We start from the raw sequence: 21,708 nt of genomic DNA, 5'->3' as shown, positions 1-21,708 counted from the left end.
GCATGGGTTATATATAGGCACCTTTAGGTGATGGACACTGGTACACCCTAGACAGGAAGTTTAGCTCCCCTCACCTTACTGGAAGTACCTCAGTTTTGTAGCAAAGCAATATATGTGTATTAGAAGAGGGGAGGGACCTCTGCGTCCCGTGATGTACTCCAAGAAAAGGATTTGACAGGTAAGCTGTTATAAAAATTATATTTTCTTTATCATACATCACAAGACACAGAGCCACAGTAATCACTGTATGGGATTTCCCAGAGCAATGCTAACTGAGGGGAGGGAGACACAAACAAAAGTATGGTACAATCAGACCTGAGGACCTATACTGCTGCAGCACAGTGCGCCCAAAGGCGATATCCTCATGCCTTCTTACATCCACCTGATAGAATCTGGTGAATGTATGGACTGAAGACCAAGTTGCGGCCTTGCAGATTTGAGCCATGGAGGACTGGTGATGCACTGCCCACGAAGCACTAAAAGCCCTGGTGGAGTACGCTTTGATTTGAAAAGGTGGAACTTTCCCCTTCAAACCATAAGCTTGAATAATTACCTGCCAAATCCACTTAGCAATAGTAGATTTTAATGCTGCCTGTTCTTTTTTAGGACTGTCAGGCAACACAAACAAAACATTTTCGGAATTTGAGCAGTCGCCTCCAAATAGATTTTGACTGCTCTCACTACATCCAAAGAATGTAGTGACTTTTCTTCCGTAGAACGGGGTTCTGGAAAAAATTAAGCTAGAACAATATCCTGGTTTAGATGAAAACCTGAAACCACCTTTGGTAGAAAGCTAAGATGAGGTCACAATACTACTCTACGTGCAGGTACAAAGCCAATCTGCCCGTTTTATGCTGCAGAATGGGAAAGGGCAGATGCCCCTCCTGCCCACCCCTAGTCCCGGCCCTGCCGATAAGGCCGAGACCTGGCCTTCGATAGTACTCATGGCCAGCTTCATCTCTAACCCCATTTGCAGAAAGGCAAGGATTCTACCTAGGACATACTTTCTGCGATGCCAAACCCTGGATTCACACCAGGAAATATATGCCTTCCAGACTCTATAATAAATGACTCCTTGCATTAATCAAGGTAGATATCACTGAGCCTGAAAGGCCACAATTCTTAAGAATGTGGGTTTCAATAGCCAAACCATTAAATATAGCTTTTGTAAGGTAGGATGGAACACTGGTCCCTGTGATAACAGGCCTGGACATGGTGGTAGGGTCCATGGGGCCCTTACCACCATCTTCATTATTTCTGCATACCAAGATCTTCTGGGCCACAAGAACCACCGACTTCTTTTCCTGCTTGATCCTGCAAGGAAGTCATGGTAGCAGCAGAATATGAGGGAATGCATAAATCAGTGAGAACTGATCCCACGTGGTCACCAACACATCTCTTCCGCTCATGCGAGTGGATCCCTTGTTCTTAACACAAAGTTGTTGAGCTTTTTGTTGAACCTGGACGCAAACAGATCTACATCCGGGATCCCCCATCTTTGGCATATAGATGTCGGGGTGAAGTGATCATTCCCCTCGGGAACAACTGTTGGCAACTTAAGTAGTCCGCCTGCCAGTTCTCTACCCCTGGAATGAAGATTGCCGATATTCATGACACATGCTTCTCTGCCCAGGTAAGGATCTGGTTTACCTTTCCCTCGGCTGCATGACTTCTGGTGCCCCCTTGATGATTGATATTAGCCACTGCTGTGGCATTGTCGGATTGGATCCTGACAGGACAATCCCGCAACCTGACTGTCCAGGCTTTTAGGGCTAGGTACGCTGTCTGAATCTCTAGAATGTTGATGGGTAAGGTCCCTTTGGTTCTGGACTATTTTCCTTGGACAGTCGTCTCTTCCAGGACTGCTCCCCAATCTGAAAGGCTAGCATCTGTTGTTACCACCTTCCAGGTAACTGATAAGGATTTCCCTTTCGACAGATTCTCGGGTATCAACCAACTGAGGCTCTGGCACACTATTGGTGACAAACGCATGGGGAAATCTAGTGCCTGGACTTTCTTGTTCCAGGCAGACAGGATACTATTTTGCAGCAGTCTCGAATGAAACTGAGCATAGGGAACTGCTTCGAATGAAGCCACCATCTTTCCCAACAACCTTATGCAAAGGCAAAAAGGACCCTTCTTACTGGCTTTAAAGAAGACTTCTCTAGGTTGAGGACCCAACCTAGGTATTCAGGTAGTTGACTGTGGTGACCAAGCTTTGGTCTAAGCGAGCAACCAACTGTTCTAGCAAGACCAGGTCGTCTTGGTAAGCTATAATCGTTATACCCTGGGCCCTTAATCTGGTCAGAGGAGGGGCCAGGACCTTTGTAAACACCTGAGGTGCAGTAGCTAGCCCGAAAGGTAGAGCTACAAACTGAAAATGAAGTTTTTCCACTTCGAAATGCAGATATTTCTGATGAGCGGGAAAAATAGGTACATGCAGGTATGCATCCATGTCGATTGATGCCAGTTCTCCTCCTTTTAGGATGGAGACTACTGATCAGATTGATTCCATGCGAAAAGATTGAATTTTCAAGAACTGGTTTAGATCTTTGAGATCTAGAATGGGTCTGACATCTACATTTGGTTTTGGCACCTTGAAAAGGTTTGAATAAAACCCCAACCCCTGCTCATCCATGGGAACCACCATGATCAATTTTTGCGACAAAAGTCGGTCTAACGCTGGATATTTGGGAACATTTGATCTGAGGAAACAAGGACACAGGAATTCTCGGAACTCTAGTTTGTAACCAAGAGTTATTGTGGAGACCACCCATCTGTCCTCAAAATCCTCCTGCCAGACCCTTGAGAACTGTAACAGTCTCCTCCCCACTCAAACGAGTGGGGGCGCCCCTTCATAAAGGGCCTTTAGCGTTCTGTCTTGCAGGTTTTCCCCCAGGATTTCTTTTGTCCCTGGGGTCGACTCTTAGTTTTCCCTCTAAAACCTGACGGTGGAGGCTGCCGCGACTGCCTAGAAGGCTGATGCCCCTGGCACTGGAGAAAAAGCCCATTTAAATGAGAGACGTTTACTCCTTTTCTTAACTGGCAAAAGGATACTTTTCCCCGATATCTTTTGGATATAATTGTCCAAATCATTCCCAAAGAGCCTTTCAACACGGAAGGGAAAACCAGCCAGGAGCTTTTTGCATGGGCTTCGGCTGACCAATTTTTCAACCATAAGATTCTATGCATATGCACCAACCCAAGCATAAGCGAGAGGTCTGAAGGATAGAATCTCTGATTGTGTCAATTGCAAAGCACAAAGCCGCTGGCAGCTTGGCTAAATCCTGGGCCTTCTGTTCAAGGAAAACCTTGATCCTGTTTCAAATGGTCTCTCAAGGACTGACACACTCCAATTGCCGCCACTGCAGGTTGAGCTGCTGAACCTGCCAAAGAAAAAATGTTTTTTTAACAGGAATTCCAACTTTTTATCGGTTGGATCCCTAAGCATTTGAGCGTGGTAAACAGGACAAGTCAAACTTTTGTTTACAGAGGATATATTAGCGTCAATTGCTGGTATACCCCACATCTTTGTAAATTTTTCCTTCATAGGATAAAGTGTTGAAAACTTTTTGGGAGGGAAAAAATGCTTATCTGGGTGATCCCACTCAGAACATATAAGCTTTTCCAGCCACGAATGGACAGGAAAAGCATGCACAGCTTGAGGAGGCTTCAGTGAACCCAAACAAGGAGTGGGCTTTACAACAGACTCAGTTACGGGTAACTTAAATGTGGAGCGGACCATTTCAGAATGCACCAGCAATTTCTCAGCCTGTGAAGCTGAAGGGGGTCCTTCCCCACTTGATTCGGAAGAGGAATCATCAATCTCTACCCGGTCCCCTGAGGGGGATTCATCTTCCCTCTCCCAGTGTTGCTCTGTTTGAGGGTCCTGGGTGGTAGAAGGGGACCTAATGTGTGTTATTCCACTTTGTGAAGATGCGATTAAGGGCGTTAATCCTTCCTCCAATTCACTCATGGCTGAGGAAAAAGCCTCCTGAGTAATATATACAGGGACTGAAATGCCAGAAGAAGTTGTAGCCGCTAACCCCGATGGCTCACTCTGACCAGCCTCCCTAGGTCTTGCGCAGGGGGGGGGGGGTGTTGCAGAGGGAGGGTTCTCAGAGCTGAGGGAGAGCCCTTTAGGGCCCTATTTTTTGGAGTATTTGTACCTCCCCTTCTGCCCATAGTGCTAAGCACAGGCGCAGAGAAATACACCCACAGCTGAGCAAAACCGTCCAGCAACTGCCGCTGCAATCCACGCTCAGAGTGATGCTAAGTAAACATGCCTGGGAATGTCTGTGTCACCCACACTCACATGCCATCCATGCGCTCTGTGTCCCTCCTTTAGCTGTATGCATCTGCAAAAAGTGTACCTTTATAGCTTACCATAACCCGAGTTGTGGGCTGTTGAACCACGCTGATGCCGCGCTGACCCCCCTTCCCCCGACCACCCACTTCGCCCCCTCATCTGTTTTCAAAAGAGACTGTTTCCAGCGCGAGCGGGGGCTCCGATCTGACCGGATTGCACGTGGAGGGGGGCTGGGGTGGAGGAGAGGAGGAGAGCTGGTGGATGGAGAGCTGCCATAATGGCGGCGGCAGCGGGAGTGACAGGCCATCCCGCCGACTAACCCATGCACTCTTTGCTGGAAAGAAGCTGTGGGGGGGACAGTCCAAAGAACCACCCCCCTCCTACATCCTACCTGGAGCTTGGGTTCAGAGGAAGCGTGCAGCTTGTGACACAGAGCGAGACTGACAAGCATGGAATCAGGTACGTGTGTGCTCTTGAAAGCCCCCAGTGGCGACTTTAAGCATGACACATTTACTTAACCCTTTCATGACTAAGCCTATTTTTGGAATTTCGTGTTTACAAGTTAAAATCCATATTTTTTGCTAGAAAATTACTTGGAACCCCCAAACATTATATATATTTTTTTAGCAGAGGCTCTAGAGAATAAAACGGCGATTGTTGCAATATTTTATGTCACACGGTATTTGCGCAGTGGTGTTTTAAACGCAACTTTTTGGGAAAAGGGACACTTTCATGAATAAAAAAAAACAAAACAGTAAAATTAGCCCAATTTTTTTGCGTAATGTGAAAGATAATGTTACGCCGAGTAAATAGATACCAAACATGTCACACTTTATAATTGCGCGCACTTGTAGATTGACGACAAAGTACGGTACCTAAAAATCTCAATAGGCGACGCTTTAAAATTTTTTTACGGTTACCAGGTTAGCGTTACAGAGGAGGTCTACTGCTAGAATTATTGCTCTCGCTCTGACGATCGCGGCGATACCTCACATGTGTGATTTGAACACCTTTTACATACGCGGGCGCGACTTCCGTATGCGTTTTCTTTGCTTCGCGAGCTCGCGGGGACGGCGGGCGCTTTGAAATTTTTTTTTTTTTATTTATTTTATTTATTTTAAAATGACTAAATTGTTTTAAAAAAAAAAAAAAAATTTGATCACTTTTATTGCTGTCACAAGGAATGTAAACATCCCTTGTGACAGTAATAGGTGGTGACAGGTACTCTTTATGGAGGGATCAGGGGTCTAAAAGACCCCCCACCCCTCCTTTACACTTCAATGTATTCAGATCGCCGAAAACGGCGATTCTGAATACCGGATATTTTTTTTAAAACCGGCGCCATTGGCAGCCGAGTAAACGGGAAGTGACGTCATGACGTCGCTTCCGTGTTTACGATGAGGAGACTGGAACGAAGCCGATTACGGCTTCGTTCCAGTTCCTCCCCAGCAGCCAGAGCCGACGGATCGCTAATCGGTGCTCCCGATCGAGCGGGAGCACCGGTAACAGCGGCGAGAGGCGGCGGGAGGGGGGGACGTCCCCTCCCGCTCCTCCGGCATAACAGCCGAGCGGCTTTTAGCCGCATCGGTTGTTATGGCTGGAAAGCCTATCGCCCGCTGTAAAAAACGGTACCGGGATGATGCCTGCAGGTGCGGGCATCATCCCGGTATACCCCCCGGAAGCCGAGTACGCAGATCTGCGTACGCTCGGCGGGAAGGGGTTAAAGGAGAAAACCCCCAAGAATTAGAAAAATTCCTTAGGAATCTCCTTTACCTTATCCAGCTGCAGGGTTCTGTGGTAAACCAAACAGACCCAATCTTCAACACTCACGTTGGGCTCCGTTACAAAAGCTTCAGGAACCAGGGCCTGTTTTTTTCGGGGGATCCACACTCCTGAGCCTGTAAAGCACCCTGCTAGGAAATATGGCTGGAAAAAGCAAACACTGAATCCCGGGGTCCAGCTCTCTAAAAAGAGAAGCGTTCCAGGCAGAACCTCATTTCTTCTGACACAAGGTCAGGGTACCATTCAATATATATATATAAATATAACATGGGAGGAGCTATTCACAAATAATTGTGTTCTTATTTATAACAGGACATTTCTGTGACACTAGTAGCTGAGTGTATTTATGACTATATTCAGTAAATAAACTTAGTTACAAGTGTCACAGGAATGTCTTGACATAAATAAAACATACTTATGAATTCCTCTCACATAGGTATTTTATTAACTTTAATTTCACTTTTTAACTCGGATTTTATCATCTTTTATATATATTTTTTTCCATTCAGGAGTATTTGAGCCCCTTATCTCTTGAGATCATGGGCTCAGACCTCAACTTTCACTACACATTGCAGCCATTTGCAGTGTATTTCATTTACTTCTCTTCTCTGAATCTCGGTTAGTAAACATACATCTAAATGCATTTTGCCTGTGCATGCAGAAAAATTGATAACATTCTCTGAGGGGTCTATTTAAAACAAAAGTAAATTAAAAAAACTAACACACAATTCACATAATTTCTGGGTAAAAGGTGTGCAAATCTTCAATGAAACATAATTATGACATCATTATTACAGTTTCTTATCTACAATACTGCAATTGTTTCAGTGGTTCACTAATAACCTCCTTTAGCACAGAAATAGGTATACTACACATTAGATGTTTTAAATACAATAAAGACAAGTATTTCTACATAGTGACTTACCTTGTGCTTTAGATCTTGCAGGTTAATAAAATACAACACTATAAAGCAAATCTGCCCTCGTATTTGAAAAAAATAACTGTTATTTAGTACAAGGGGAGGGGGGAGTCACCAAATAACATAAGGTGAGCTGCTACTTACACTGAGCATCTTGTTATAATTCCAGATCTTCACCTTGCATATGTCAAAATCACATGACCGAGTAGGATTTCGGATAACAAAGTAAAGCTGCACAGGGGGATGGAAAGGGCACATCCACATGAAATGTTCCTTTGTAGTCTGAAGGGAACAATTACAAAGCAACATTTTTTAATTGAGATCTTTATTTCACATAGAAAAAAAAGAGTAAAATGTATAAAGCTAGCATTAGGATATACTATAATAATGTGAGATAAATATCACAGCTTCAAATTCATAAACCAAAGATCACAAAAAAATAAATCCCAATAAATCCTTTTTTTTTTTTATCACTAGGCTTGTTTTATGTTTGTTTGAGAAAACTTTAAATTTAAAATGACAAGAGCATATTACCCATGTCTAGTACAGTACTTAAAGTGGAATTTCATTCTCCCAATCAGCGTTGACTATTTTTAATCCTGATCATGCTGGCATTAGTAAGTAGGCATATTATATTTACTTTTTTTTATCCATTTCTTCAGTTACGTCCTGGTTTTCAAGCCTAGGCAAATTATGTCATACATTCCAGAGGTCTTCAGGAGGGGGCGAGGGGCTTCTGCTAAGCACATCCTCCTACCTGCATGCCTCTACAAGCTAAGAGCAGATGTAGAAAATGCTACATGAAATATCTGCCCTTACTCAACATAGCCATGAACAGAAATGTTGGGGGGGGGGGTTTAATAAAGCGATATCTCAGCAAAATAATTAATGGAGACATGGAAGGATAGGGGAGTTTGCGTTAAATAATAAAAACAAATGAAATTGTGGTGTTTTTTTTGTGGTGTTCAGATACAGTGTAGATCCGCTTTAATATAACATGCGGTAAAAATGGGGATTGCATGGAGCTGTTGGTCAATACCAAGAATCTGGACTCCTTAGAACAAACCGTCAAAATGAGCAACTGATTTAATTACTAAGAGAACAAAGGACAATTCCCCATTACCCTTCAATTTGTGGTCTATAACATATTTTTACCAATAAGAATAGGAACATTCCAGCACTCACCTTAACTTTTCCATTGACCAAACACTGAAGATCTCCAGGAAAATCAGCATTCCTTATGTCTACGTCAAGAGGGGACACATATATTTTCTGATTCTTCAAATCAAAGAACTGGACTTCAGTCAAACCCACAAAATGGGGATTTCCCCAATTGGATAAAATTTCAACTGTAATATATATCACATCTTTTATGGTTGACTGAAAATTAAACAAAAACAAAAAAAAAAGAGGGAATTAACAAATACAGCTATTATATTGCATTTGATAAAGCTAAAGCAATTTCAGACAATTTATACATTAAAAAAACAAAAACAAAGATTCTGTATGTTGCCTTTGGAAAAACTCCTTTATTACATTTTTCTTATTGAAAGCATAATTCATACAACGGAGCAGAAGCAAATTCAAAAATGATCTCCAGTTCGAAGCTCTATCAAAACTGGAGGTAATCAAGATCTACTCTAACTTGGCATACAGAGACAGGCAGAGGGCCTTTTCCTATATGCAGTGCAGCAGAGCAAAATATTTACTGCCGCTACTCTCTAGCTGTCATTGGTTGTTAAAGACACTGTCAACTTTACTAGCCAACAGCCTCCTAACAACCAACCAGTGACCCTGCAGTGGGCGGAGTCTTATGGGGAAGCCGAGGCACTAGTTCCACATCAGGTCTTGTAAATGACATCAGGCACTGGGTACATTCTATAGCAAGCGTTCAATTGGCTAAAGATTCACCCAATGCCTACTGTCAATCACAAAGGAGCAGACCTGATGGAAAACAAGGGTCAGTGACACCCTATCATGCACTATCATCTCACTTATATGGATGCGTGCTGCCTTGTCGAAAAGTAGTGCAGGTCTGTTTATTTTTTTTGTGTGCATTATGCTTGTTAAGGGCATCTACAAAGTGAATGGGCTGCCCTGATGTTACCTATACAGTGTGAATCCATAGGACCATTAAAGAGGAAGGAGGTTGGGACTTTAAATAAGCTGTGCGCAAAATTGTTGGTGTTTGCATGTATACATGACTAAATGAAAACTGCTATCACCATTATTTTTATATGCATTGTCATATTATTACAACTATATATACATATGATCCAGTAATGTGTCTCTACACCCATTATTCAACTGTTTCGCATGCACGTAATTTAAAGTCCCAACCTCCTTTCTCCTCTTTAATCAAATTGGGGATGGAGACACTGAGCCTACTGCCATGTTCCTCATTTAACCACTTGACCACTGGGCACTTAAACACCCTTAATAACCAGACCAATTTTCAGCTTTCGGTGCTCTCACATTTTGAATGACAATTACTCAGTCATGCAACACTGGACCTATATGAAATTTTTGTCCTTTTTTTCACACAAATGGAGCTTTCTTTTGGTGGTATTTAATCACCGCTGGGTTTTTTATTTTTTGTGCTATAAAAGAAAAAATACAGAAAATTCTGTAAAAAAATGAATTTTTCTTCATTTCTGTTATAAAATTTAGCAGATTAGTAATTTTTTCTTCATAAATTTTAGCCAAAATTTATACCACTACATATCTTTGGTAAAAATAAGTACAAATTGGTGGATATTATTTGGTCTTTGTGAAAGTTATAGAGTCCACAAGCTGTGGTGCCAATATCTGAAAATTGATCACAACTGAAGTACTGACGGCCTATTTCAATTCTTGAGACCCTAACATGCCAGAAAAGTACAAATACCCCCCAAATGACCCCTTTTTGGAAAGAAGACATTCCAAGGTATTTAGTAAGAGGCATGATGAGTTTTTTGAAGTTGTCATTTTTTCCCACAATTCTTTGCAATATCAAGATTTTTTTTACTTTTTTTTTTCACAAAATTGTCATATTATCAGTTTATTTCTCACACAGCATATGCATACCACAAATTACACCCCAAAACACATTCTGCTATTACTCCCGAGTACGGCGATACCACATGTGTGAGACTTTTACACAGTGTGGCCACATACAGAGGCCCAACATGCAGGGAGCGCCATCAGGCGTTCTGGAGCACCCAGGACAATTCTGACATTTCTCTCCTACATGTAAAAATCATCATTTATTTGCTAGAAAATTACATCGAATCCCAAAACATTATATATGTTTTTTTAGCAAACACCCTGGAGAATACAATGGTGGTTGTTGCAACTTTTTATCTCGCACGGTATTTGCGCAGCAATTTTTCGAATGCTTTTTTTTTGAAAAAAAACAGTTTTGTGCTTTAAAAAAAAAAAAAAAACACAGTAAAGTTAGCCCAATTTTTGCATAATGTGAAAGATGAAGTTACACCGAGTAAATCGATACCCAACATGTCACTCTTCAAAATTGCACAGGCTCGTGGAATGGCGCCAAACGTCGCTACTTAAAAATCCCCATAGGCGAAGATTTAATTTTTTTTTTACTGGTTATATGTTTTGAGTTACAGAGGAGGTCTAGGGCTAGAATTAATGCTCTTGCTCTAACGTTCGCAGCGATATCTCACATGTGTGGTTTGAACACCGTTTTCATATGTGGGCGGGACTTACGTATGCGTTCGCTTCTGCATGCGAGCACATGGGGACAGGGGCGCTTTAAAAAAAAAATAAAAAATTATTGTTCATTTTACTTTATTTATTTTAGTTTGACATTTTTTTCCCCAAAAATTAATTTTTTGATCACTTTTATTCCTATTACAAGGAATGTAAACATCCCTTGTAATTGGAATATGGCATGACAGGTCCTCTTTACAGTGAGATATGGGGTCAATAAGACCCACATCTCACCTCTAAGCTGGGAAGCCTGAAAAAAAAAAAAAAGATTCTGGATTTGATCGTATTGGCGAGTCGGTAGAAGCACTGGAGGGCGGCGGGAGGGGGGGGGTGTCTATGGCTGGGTATTGCAGGGTATCACCGACTATGGCTGGGTATGGCTGGGTATATCAGAGTATGGCTGGGTATCTCAGAGTATGGCGTTGCAGAGTATTGCGTTGCAGAGCATTGCAGGATATTGGCGGGTGTTGCAGAGCATTGCAGAGTGTTGCACGGTATTGGCGGGTGTTGCAGAGCATTGCAGAGCGTTGCAGAGCGTTGCAGAGCATTGCAGTGCGTTGCAGAGTATTGCAGGGTATTGCAGGGTAATGCACGGTAATGCAGAGTATTGCGGGGTAATGCAGAGTATTGCAGGGTATTGCAGAGTTATTGCAGGGGTATTGCAGGGTTAATTTTCGGTGAGCAGCGATGTGGGCACTGCAGATGCAGCCCACATCGCTGCTGACACCGATCTCTTCCCCCTCCGCTGTTCCGATCGGTACAGAGAGGGGGAGGGAGGAACCGGCGTCATAACATGACGCCGGTTTGTTTACAAGTGATCACTCAGTCATTTGTACGTAGTAAACGGCCGCTATGGACCCCGCGGTCACGGATGCTCTCGAGTGCGCGCCCCAGGGGGCGCGCGAGAGCGGAATTCTGGGAGGACGTCATATGACGGCCTCCCAGAGTTAAGAAACCGCCCTGAAGCCGTAATTCGGCTATAGGGTGGTTATTAAGTGGTTAAAGTCCCAAAAACCCTTCTTTTTTTAATTACTGACATAGGGATGGAGGTGGGTGACCACTGTTGGCAATCCTGATGATAGCTAAAATTGCTATTTTTTCGGTCGGTAGATCCCAGTTTAGTGCACCTGGTATATACAGTGTCATGAAAAAGTATTCATACCCATTTAAATTTTCCACATTTTGTCATGTTACGACCAAAAATCAAAAATGTATTTTATTGGGATTTTATGTAATAGACCAACACAAAGTCGCACATCATTGTGAAGTTAAAGGAAAATGATAAATGGTTTTCCAAATTGTTTACAAATAAATATGAGAAAAAGTGTGGCTGCATTTGTATTTAACCCTCCTGACTCAATACTTTGTAGAACCAATTTTCACTGCAATTACAGTTGCAAGTCTTTTTGGCGATGTCTCTTTGCACATCTAAAGAATGACATTTTAACCCATTCTTCTTTGCAAAATAGCTCAAACTCTGTCAGATTGGATGGAGAGTGTCTGAACAGCAATTTTCAAGTCTTGCCACAGACTCAACTAAATTTAGGTCTGGACTTTGACTGAGCCATTCTAACACATAATTATGCTTTGTTTGAAATCATTCCATTGTAGCTCTGGCTATACGTTTAGGGTTGTTGTCCTGATGGAAGGTAAACCTCCACCCCAGTCTCGAGTCTTTTGTAGACTCTAAGATTGCCCTCTATTTGGCATCGTCCATCTTCCTATCAACTCTAAACAGGTTCCCTGACCCTGCTGAAGAAAAGCATCCCCAGAACAGGATTCTTTCACCACCATGTTTCACGGTGGTGTGTTCAGGGTGATGTGCAGTATTAGTTTTCCGCTACACATGCTTTTGGGCCAAAAAGTTAAATTTTAGTCTTATCTAACCAGAGCACCTTCTTCCACATTTGCCGTGTCCCCCACTTGGCTTCTCGCAAACAGTAAATGGGACTTCTTATGGCTTTCTTTCAACAATGGTTTTCTTCTTGCCTCTCTTCCATAAAGGTCAGATTTGTGGAGTGCAGGACTAATAGTTGTCCTGTGGACAGATTCTCCCACCTGAGCTGTGGATCTCTGCAGCTACTCCATGGGCCTCTTGGCTGCTTCTCTGATTAATACTCTCCTTGCCTGACCTGTCAGTTTAAGCCATGTCTTGGTAGGTTTGCAGTTGTGCCATAATCTATTTTCCGATGATGGATTGAACAGTGCTCCATGAGATATTCAAAGCTTTGGATATTTTTTTTTTTATAACCTAATCCTGCTTTAAACTTCTCCACAACTCTATCCATGACCTGTCTGGTGTGTTCCTTGGCCTTCATGATGCAGTTTGTTCACTAAGGTTATCTAACAAACCTTTGAAGGCTTCACAGAACAGCAGTTATACTGAGATTAAATTGCACACAGGTGGACTCTATTAGGTGACTTCTGAAGGCAATTGGTTCTACTAGATTTTATTCAGTGGTATCAGAGTAAAGAGGGCAGAATACAAATGCACGCCACACTTTTCACATATTTATTTGTAAAAATATTTGAAAACCATTTATCATTTTCCTTTCATTTCACAATGTACCACTTAGTGTTGGTCTATCACATACACTGCCTTGCGAAATAATTTTGCACGCTCCACTTTTCATTTTTTTATTAGTTAAAAAAGTTTAAAAAATCCAATAGATTTCGTTCCACTTCACAATTGTGTCCCACTTGTTGGTGATTCTTCACAAAAAATAAAAATGTTATATCTTCATGTTTGAAGCCTGAAATGTGGCAAAGGGTTGAAAAGTTCAAGGGGGCCGAATACTTTCGCAAGGCACTGCACCTGCAGGTAGAACACACCACACCTGTCTGTATCAGGTTGCTCTCCAGTGTTTGTGGACCTACAGATCCCAACTGAACTAAACAGTTTGCTTTTTGACCTGCACCACCCGGAGCCCCTCTTTCTTTCTGTTTTCCATGATGAGCCTTGTCCAAACCGTATCTTGGATTTAATCGAATTTTGAGTGCATGACCCTTCTGGAATCCGGGGATGGATACGTGAGTATTCCATACCAGGAGTACCTATCTTTATAGAGCCCAGAGACAGAAAAGTGTGATTCACTCAACGTACAATATCTGATTGGGACCAGTCGGGATTTCAAGCCTGTTTGACTCACTGTCGTATGACACGTGTGTACAACCTTTCCGGCAAGAGTATCCATCTTCTCACCATTATTGATATAACTTCAGACAAGCATTTGTTGTTCATCGTTCCTGTTGATCCATGCGGTCTCCACCTCGTTTGCAGGAAGACCCTCACCGATACATTTTCTTTCCATAATATATGCGGATTGCATACAGGGACATTGCTCTGTTTCTTTCAGTATAGAACCTATACACCCAGTGAATTGTGGACTTTATATCCGCACTTTTCTATTATTCCTTACATTTTTTACACTCACTTGTGTTATACCAGTATGGACTTTTTATATGATTAGTCTTTATTGGTATCTTATATATTTAGTCACAACTTACACATACATAATTATATGCTTTTATATTAGCACTACACTATTTTTCATTTATTTGGTTCAGCTTTGTTTGAGTGTTAGCTGCTGTATTCTGCACTGTCACTTTTGCTTTAGCGCAGTTTTCCCCACTTTCCCATATCACATAAAATACATTTACATTTTTGGTTGTAACATGACAAAATGTGAAAAATTTCAAGGGGTATGAATACTTTTTCAAGGCATTGTATACACATGTTGTGTGGGTCCCATATAATAATTCTAGGTTTTACAGCACATTCAACTACATGCCACAAGTTTAAGATCTAGTCCCTTTGGTTACATGTGGTGAGGACATGTGGGGTCTTTGGGTCCATTGCTGCTTCCGGGAGCAGGGATGAGTTCTGGGAGCCCCCCTCTCAGCAATGTTTGGACGCTGGGGTCTGGGCGGGTCTTTCCCCCACACACCTCCCGCGTCAGATGTGTGCATATCAGAGGCGTTCAATTGGGAGTCTTCTTGCGACCTCTGCCTGGATGACTAGCGCCGTCCAGGTTATGCCAGCGCAGCGCTTCAGAGTCCCCCATGTCTGTGCTCATGGTATACAGTTGTGCTCATAAGTTTACATACCCTGACAGAATTTATGATTTCTTGGCCATTTTTCAGAGAATATGAATGATAAACACAAAAACATTTCATTCACTCATGGTTAGTGTTTAGCTGAAGCCATTTATTATCAATCAACTGTGTTTACTCTTTTAAAATCATAATGGCGGGGCGTGGCTTGGCGCCGGACGTGAATGGCAAGGAGAAAGCTCCCGCTCACCGAGGACAATCTCGAGCTCCACGGAGGACATACCTCAGCTGAACATGGGTAAGGGAGACCGGAACACCTCAGCGCCGAGGTCCCGGTCCCCGCGGGGGGGAGAGAGCCAGAATAGCAGCGGGATTCCCGCGATCTTCCGGCCGCAACAGCGGGACACGCCGCCACTCACACAGGCCGCATCCCAGACAGCGCGCTCTCGTACTGCCAGCCCAGAGCGCTCGTCTATTAGTCAGCCCTGCACAGCGCACAATACAGTGCACACTACAGCCAGCGCTGCCTAGCCACTGTTCTTACATGACATGCAGTCCATTGCCTCAGATATAAAGAGCACACTGGCTGCGGCTATTGGTGACCTCAGGCTGGATGTACAGGCTATGGCCACCCGTCTAGACAGGATGGAACAGATCACCACCATGCAGGAAACCGCCATCACGCAAGTGATGCGAACCGCAGATCATCACTCCATACAAATAAGGGAGATGAGTAGGCATTTAGAGGACCTTGAGAACAGAGGACGGAGACACAATATAAGGATCAGAAACCTGCCTGAAACCGTCGATCCCGGCAACCTTCAACAATGCGTGCAAGCAATATTTAATGGTTTGCTAGACAGACCTCCTGACTCGCCAATAGAATTTGAACGCATGCACAGGGCTCTGCGTCCCAGGGGTAGAGAAACGGATCCACCACGCGATGTCATTTGTTGTCTTGTGAATTTTCCCCTGAAAGAAAAAATTCTCAGACGCGCAAGGGACAGGAGGCAGGTTCTCCATGAAGGCTCTGAAATCAAGCTTTTTCAGGACTTGTCACCAATTACCCTTCAACATCGGAAAGATCTCCGTCCCTTATTAGATGTTTTGAGAGCGAGAAATATCGCCTACAGGTGGAAGTTCCCCTTTTGCCTATCCGCATCAGTGATGGGTCGCACAGCCCTCCTCCGGGTCCCGGAGGACCTGCGACAATTTTGCAACATATTGAATGTGCCTATTCCACATCTACGAACATCGCAGCTCAATACCCCGGATTGCTGACCAGGGAGAGGATGCCATGGAATGGAACGCACAGCGACATCGTCGCCAGAGGTCGCCTCCGTCCTCACCACCGCCTCAGGCGAGGCCTCCCCGGGCAAACGGTAGCCCTTCAGCATCGCCAGTTCACAGAAGGCCTCGGCAGGAGGCCTGAGGGGGGCATACTCCTACTGCTGACAGCAATGGATCCACAGACTTCCTTCGTCCCATTATGCGTTGCCACAAAATGTAAGTTTACTACTTTATGGTAAAATAGCTATCGGTTAGAAGTGTTCCTTCCGTACTTCATATCAGTTTCTGGCTACTTGAATATCTTCGGTTACCTCCACTCTCTGTGATTCCTTCAACATACATCCTGCACCCACGGGAGTATTTGTTTATCCAGGCTCTCATGTCCTTTACTGATACCGCATCCAGCCAGCAAGGATACTGCCTGATGTTTGGGAATTACTCTCGAATCTATGTATTAGGCACACAAGACTCTACGATTTGGCTTTTAACTTCATTCATCTATTTATTTGTGATGGCAATTCAATAGCTTTTATCCAAAAAGTATTTTGTCCACAAAGGGGGTATCATACCTCGTCTTGGGCCGACTCGGAGCTGGGGTGACTCCGCCCACATGTTCTCTTACTATCGACCTCTTGGGTACTCTACTCCATGTATGGGAACACTCGTCCGTGCCCCAGAGCTCTGGAATTGGAGGAGTCTCACCCCTCCCCCATTCTTACGGAAGGACATGTTTCCCTACGGTCTAAGTACATCTCAGCATCTCAACACACCCAACAGATATAACGCAGCAGGACTTCCACCAATCTGCCAACGCTTCGGGATGATACCGGATTCAACCGCACCGAGATGGGGTATGGGACAATAACTGAGTTTGCCGCTAGAATATTTGATTAGCCTTGCTACATGTTGCAAGTGTAGTCATGTTCAGTTCACTAAATATATATATGCTTATACTCATTTGTGTATTTCCCTGATTGCGCAGGACAAGGGGGGGTCCAGCACCGCATCTTATGCCCTTCTTAATACCTCCTGGGGGGGGGTTGAGAGTTTTAGCGGAGACTTTTCTGGTCCCCATCGGGACTTTCCCACATTCCAACCAAGGAGGGGGGTTTCCCACCCGCACCCATGCCCAAGCACCAAGCAAGAGCCTCTTCTTGCCTCCGTAACAGTCATTACAGATAGTCTTGGCCGCTGTACCCCCTCTTGTCCTGCAGATCTTTGTATACCCTCATATATGTATTGGCGGACCGCTGAGAGACCATTTGCACGAATCTTCTATTCCCTTAGGGCACATATTGACTTATATCGCAGAGAGTGGTTGTTCCACCCTTATTTTAGACTCACACCTTGGACACGTCACTAAAGGTTTCTGACCTCAGCGCGCATCCTCACATTTACCTGTGCATCACCTGTTCCAATTTCTGAGGAAGTGCACACCAGTGAGACACTTCTGGGTCATGCTCCCACTTCCCCTATTGTGGCGACCCGTGTGGGTATTTACCACCCCTGTGCAGATCCATAGCTTAATTTGATTCATTTACATATATGTGCTCTCCCTCTCTTGGTTTGTTTGTTTATTTCTGGTTGAGATTTCAATTACTTGTTGCGGCTGCTCTCATGATCAATAGTTCCGGGCCGCCTTTTTACTATCATTTTAGGTTTCCTTGTCACACGCATATGTTTGTGTTTTTGCTCATAGATAGTCACGATAAAATGGTTCCTCATCTCGACACTGATTCTGACATGCTTTGATACTCTATCAGTGTGCCCCGCTGATACACTGAATGACTCCCTCTCCACTCACCCCACATCACACTTAGACCATCCTCTGACATACACACATTGGTCCTCGGAGACGGGTCGAGGCTTGACACGACCGATCCTAGCAACCCCCACACAGCAGACTCGGTATATCTGCTGTATTCATCCGGTAACCCCAGACTGTTTCGGGAAGAATAGCAGGCCTATCTCTTCCACCGGTTTAACACTCCCTTCGTCCCGACCACCTCCTCCCAGGGAGTTTCCCTCTTTTGTGGGGTTCCCCCCCCCCCCTTTCTTTTTTTTTTTTTTTTGTAACCCTTCTCCCTCCCGTTTATCCCGCATATTTTCTCCCCTCCGCATACCCCCTCATACGTGCGCCCCTCTTCCTACGTGTAGTCACAACACGACTCAAGCTGACGCCTGGGCACGGTACTTACCAATAATCTATCCTATCTACATCTGCCACACACAACATCATGTCTCCCATCAACACTCAGAACCCTCTCACGTTTAAAATAATCTCCCTTAATGCAAAGGGGCTGAACACCCCAGAAAAACGATCGCAGGTTCTCACGATGATGAAAAGCAACAAAGCTGACGTAATTCTACTACAAGAAACGCACTTCAGATCTAATAACATACCAAAATTAGAGAATTATCAGTATCCTACGGCATTCCACGCAACGAACCCCCTAGCTAAGTCGAAAGGTGTATCGATATTGTTAGCGAAAAATTGCCCCTTGGAGATTACGGACTCATTGTCAGATCCAGAAGGCCGATACCTCTTCGTCAAGGGTCATTTACACAATAGGCCGGTTACCCTGGTCAATGTATACGCACCCAATGTGAAACACGTCCCTTTCTTCCGCAAACTAACCTCTCTTCTAGCCTCTTTTCAATCGGGTCTAATTATTCTAGGCGGGGACTTCAATGCTCCCCTTAATCCCGTACTCGACTCTTCAACGGGGACCTCTTCGATCCCTTATAGAGCCTTGCGTCAGATCCAATCACAAATTCATAGCCTCCTCCTACACGACTCTTGGCGTACTCTTAATCCTGATGGAAAAGACTACACATTTTTCTCTCCTCCTCACCAGAGGTATTCCAGAATCGATTATCTGTTTATCTCCCAACAGGATCTCCACCTCCTAACCAAAGCCACCATTGAACCTATGTATATCTCAGACCATCACCTCATTTCCATTTCACTGACACTACCGGCCTCACTGGACAGGTCCAAAATATGGCGCCTAGACCCTTCACTTCTAACAGACCAGGCCAATCTAGATCACATACAATCATTCCTAGATTCATTCTTCCGCATAAATAACACACCAGACACACACCCCATCACGCAGTGGGAGGCTCACAAATGTTCAGTTAGGGGGGAATTCCTAAGGCTTTCAGCTACACGTAAACGTCTGCAACAAGCGCGTATCCGAGATTTGCTAGCGCAAATTAAATCACTGGAGGTAGCACATAAAAAAACACAGGCTACATTGGCACTGCAAGATCTCACACACGCACGAGCTCTCCTGCTTGCTGAACTGAATCTGAAAATAAGAAAAAAACTTACACTTTCCCGTAAGTTATTTTATGAACATGGTAACAAAAATGGAACACTCTTAGCCAGAGCGTTGCAGGGGAACAGAGCTTCACAAACGATTCGAAAGATTAGGAACCCTGATGGGTCTCTAGCGACCAATAACAGATATATAGCAGCATGCTTCGAATGATATTACCGTACCCTTTACAACATAGCTCACCAGAACGCCCAACAGACTCCACAGGAACAAAGGACATCTGCTATTAGGGACTTCTTGTCCCAGTACGCACCCAAACCAATGTCACAAGAAACAGCCACCTCTTTGGAAAAACCAATTTCCGGGGAGGAACTCATCCAAGCTCTTAAGCAAATGAAAAATGGCAAGAGCCCAGGCCCGGACGGATTCACCCCCATATACTACAAAACCTTCCTGAACAACCTCAGTGGCCCTCTCTTAACCACACTAAATTCCATTACATTAGGAGATACCCCCTCACATCGTCTTTTGGAGGCACACATAACTGTGCTTCCGAAAGATGGGAAAGACCACACTTTAGTTACGAACTACCGCCCAATTTCGCTCCTTAACGTGGACACAAAAATTCTGGCCAAAATTCTATCCAATCGCCTTCTCCCGCTGATCCCGCATCTCATCTCCCCTGACCAGGTAGGCTTCATTCCTGGCAGGGAAGCCAGAGATAACACTATCAAAGTCATTAACATCCATTCCTACCTAAAATCTTCCGCTCAGAGAGGCTTCTTCTTATCCCTAGATGCGGAGAAGGCATTCGACAGAGTGGCCTGGGATTACATGTCTGAGACCCTTAGATCGATAGGTCTAGGGGACAAGATGCTCAAAATGATTCTCACACTTTACGCACATCCCACAGCACAAGTGAAAGCCAACGGCCACCTGTCGAATGCCTTCCCGGTCAGGAATGGGACGCGCCAAGGATGCCCCCTATCACCACTCATATATGTACTCACCCTAGAGCCGTTTCTCATCCGTCTCCGTAGCAACCCTGACATTAAAGGTATTGTTACCCCGAAAGGCGAATTCAAAGTGTCTGCTTTCGCGGACGACATCTTACTTTCTCTCTCAGAACCCCATATTTCCCTCCCCAACCTCTTGATGGATTTTAGGGACTTCCAAGCAATTTCCAATCTTAAAATAAACTTTGATAAATCGCATGCCCTAATTGTGTCTTTACCAGCGGAGACAGTAGCCTTGTGCCAAGCTAACTTTCCCTTCTCCTGGAACGCCAAGGCCATATCATATCTTGGGATCCAACTTCCAACACAACTGACTGAACTGTACTCTCTAAATTTCTTGCCATTGCTACATACAATAAAGAGAGACTTACTTAACTGGGACAACCCTTCATTTTCCTGGTTCGGTAGGGCTGCAGTGCTTAAAATGAATATTTTGCCCAGACTTCTATACGTAATGCAGGCAGTTCCAATCCATATTCCACCAGCCTTCTTTACTACGCTGAAAACCCTGTGCTCCAAATTCCTCTGGCGCAACAAACGCCCCCGCATTAAATTTAAACTTCTGGCAACTCCCGTGTCTAGAGGGGGCATAGGTCTTCCCGACCTGCCAACTTACTACAGGGCCTGCCTGCTCACTAGAATAGTGGATTGGAACATCCATGCATCTACTAAAAAATGGGTAGACTTAGAAGACCAATTAGCGGGAATGCCCCTAGCGACAGCTCCATGGCTACCAGCTAATCGTATCCCGCCCACAGCCTCCACACATATTCTTATAGGCCCCGCTCTGCGTTGCTTCCACAAAGCATGTTCCAAATCACACCTAGCCACAATACCGGGACCTATGACACCAATCCGCACCAATCCGGATTTCCCCCCAGGAATGTCCCCGAAATTTCTGGCCTCTGGGTGGCCACACACTCACATGAGAGTTAAGCACTTTTTCCAGGGAAACGCCCTCATGTCTCGGGAAAGACTAGCTACACAAATGAAGGACAAGAAACTATCCCTATGGCCTTACTTACAAATTCAGCATTTCCTATCTAGCCCCCAACACAGATCACATTGGACCAGAGCGCTGACTCCATTTGAAGCACTATGCTCGGAGTCTGTACGACAAAGACACTTGATATCATACATTTATCAGATCCTTTTTAGTAATCACCCAAGGAAACATAAAAACTGTCACTATTGGGAGAAGGAGCTTGCGATCTCCATCTCAGAAGACCAATGGGAACAAATATTTGAATACACTCTCAAGGGCTCGATAAACGTATCCACACAAGAGAACGGTTACAAAATTCTCAATCGCTGGTATAGAGTCCCAACCCTCATCAACAA

The 21,708-nt window shown here is 44.2% G+C and overlaps 1 protein-coding gene across 3 annotated transcripts in view; it reads right to left on the bottom strand.

The window, feature by feature from the left end:
* KATNIP (katanin interacting protein) overlaps positions 1 to 21,708 on the bottom strand; it is a 189,438-nt gene that overhangs the window by 49,796 nt on the left and 117,934 nt on the right. For all 3 annotated transcript variants that reach the window (XM_077448812.1, XM_077448813.1, XM_077448814.1), the window contains 2 exons: positions 8,196 to 8,390; positions 7,155 to 7,292 (listed from right to left, as the gene is read on the bottom strand). In XM_077448812.1, coding sequence (XP_077304938.1) covers positions 7,155 to 7,292; positions 8,196 to 8,390 — 333 coding nt within the window. The remainder of the gene's footprint in view (positions 1 to 7,154; positions 7,293 to 8,195; positions 8,391 to 21,708) is intronic.

This window comes from Lithobates pipiens, unplaced genomic scaffold (genome assembly GCF_037356315.1).
Source record: "Lithobates pipiens isolate NorthernLeopardFrog02 unplaced genomic scaffold, aLitPip1_a1.2 Scaffold_22, whole genome shotgun sequence".
Classification (NCBI taxonomy): Eukaryota; Metazoa; Chordata; class Amphibia; order Anura; family Ranidae; genus Lithobates; species Lithobates pipiens.
Note: the sequence above shows the minus strand (reverse complement) of the source record. Positions and strands in the feature narration are given on the sequence as shown.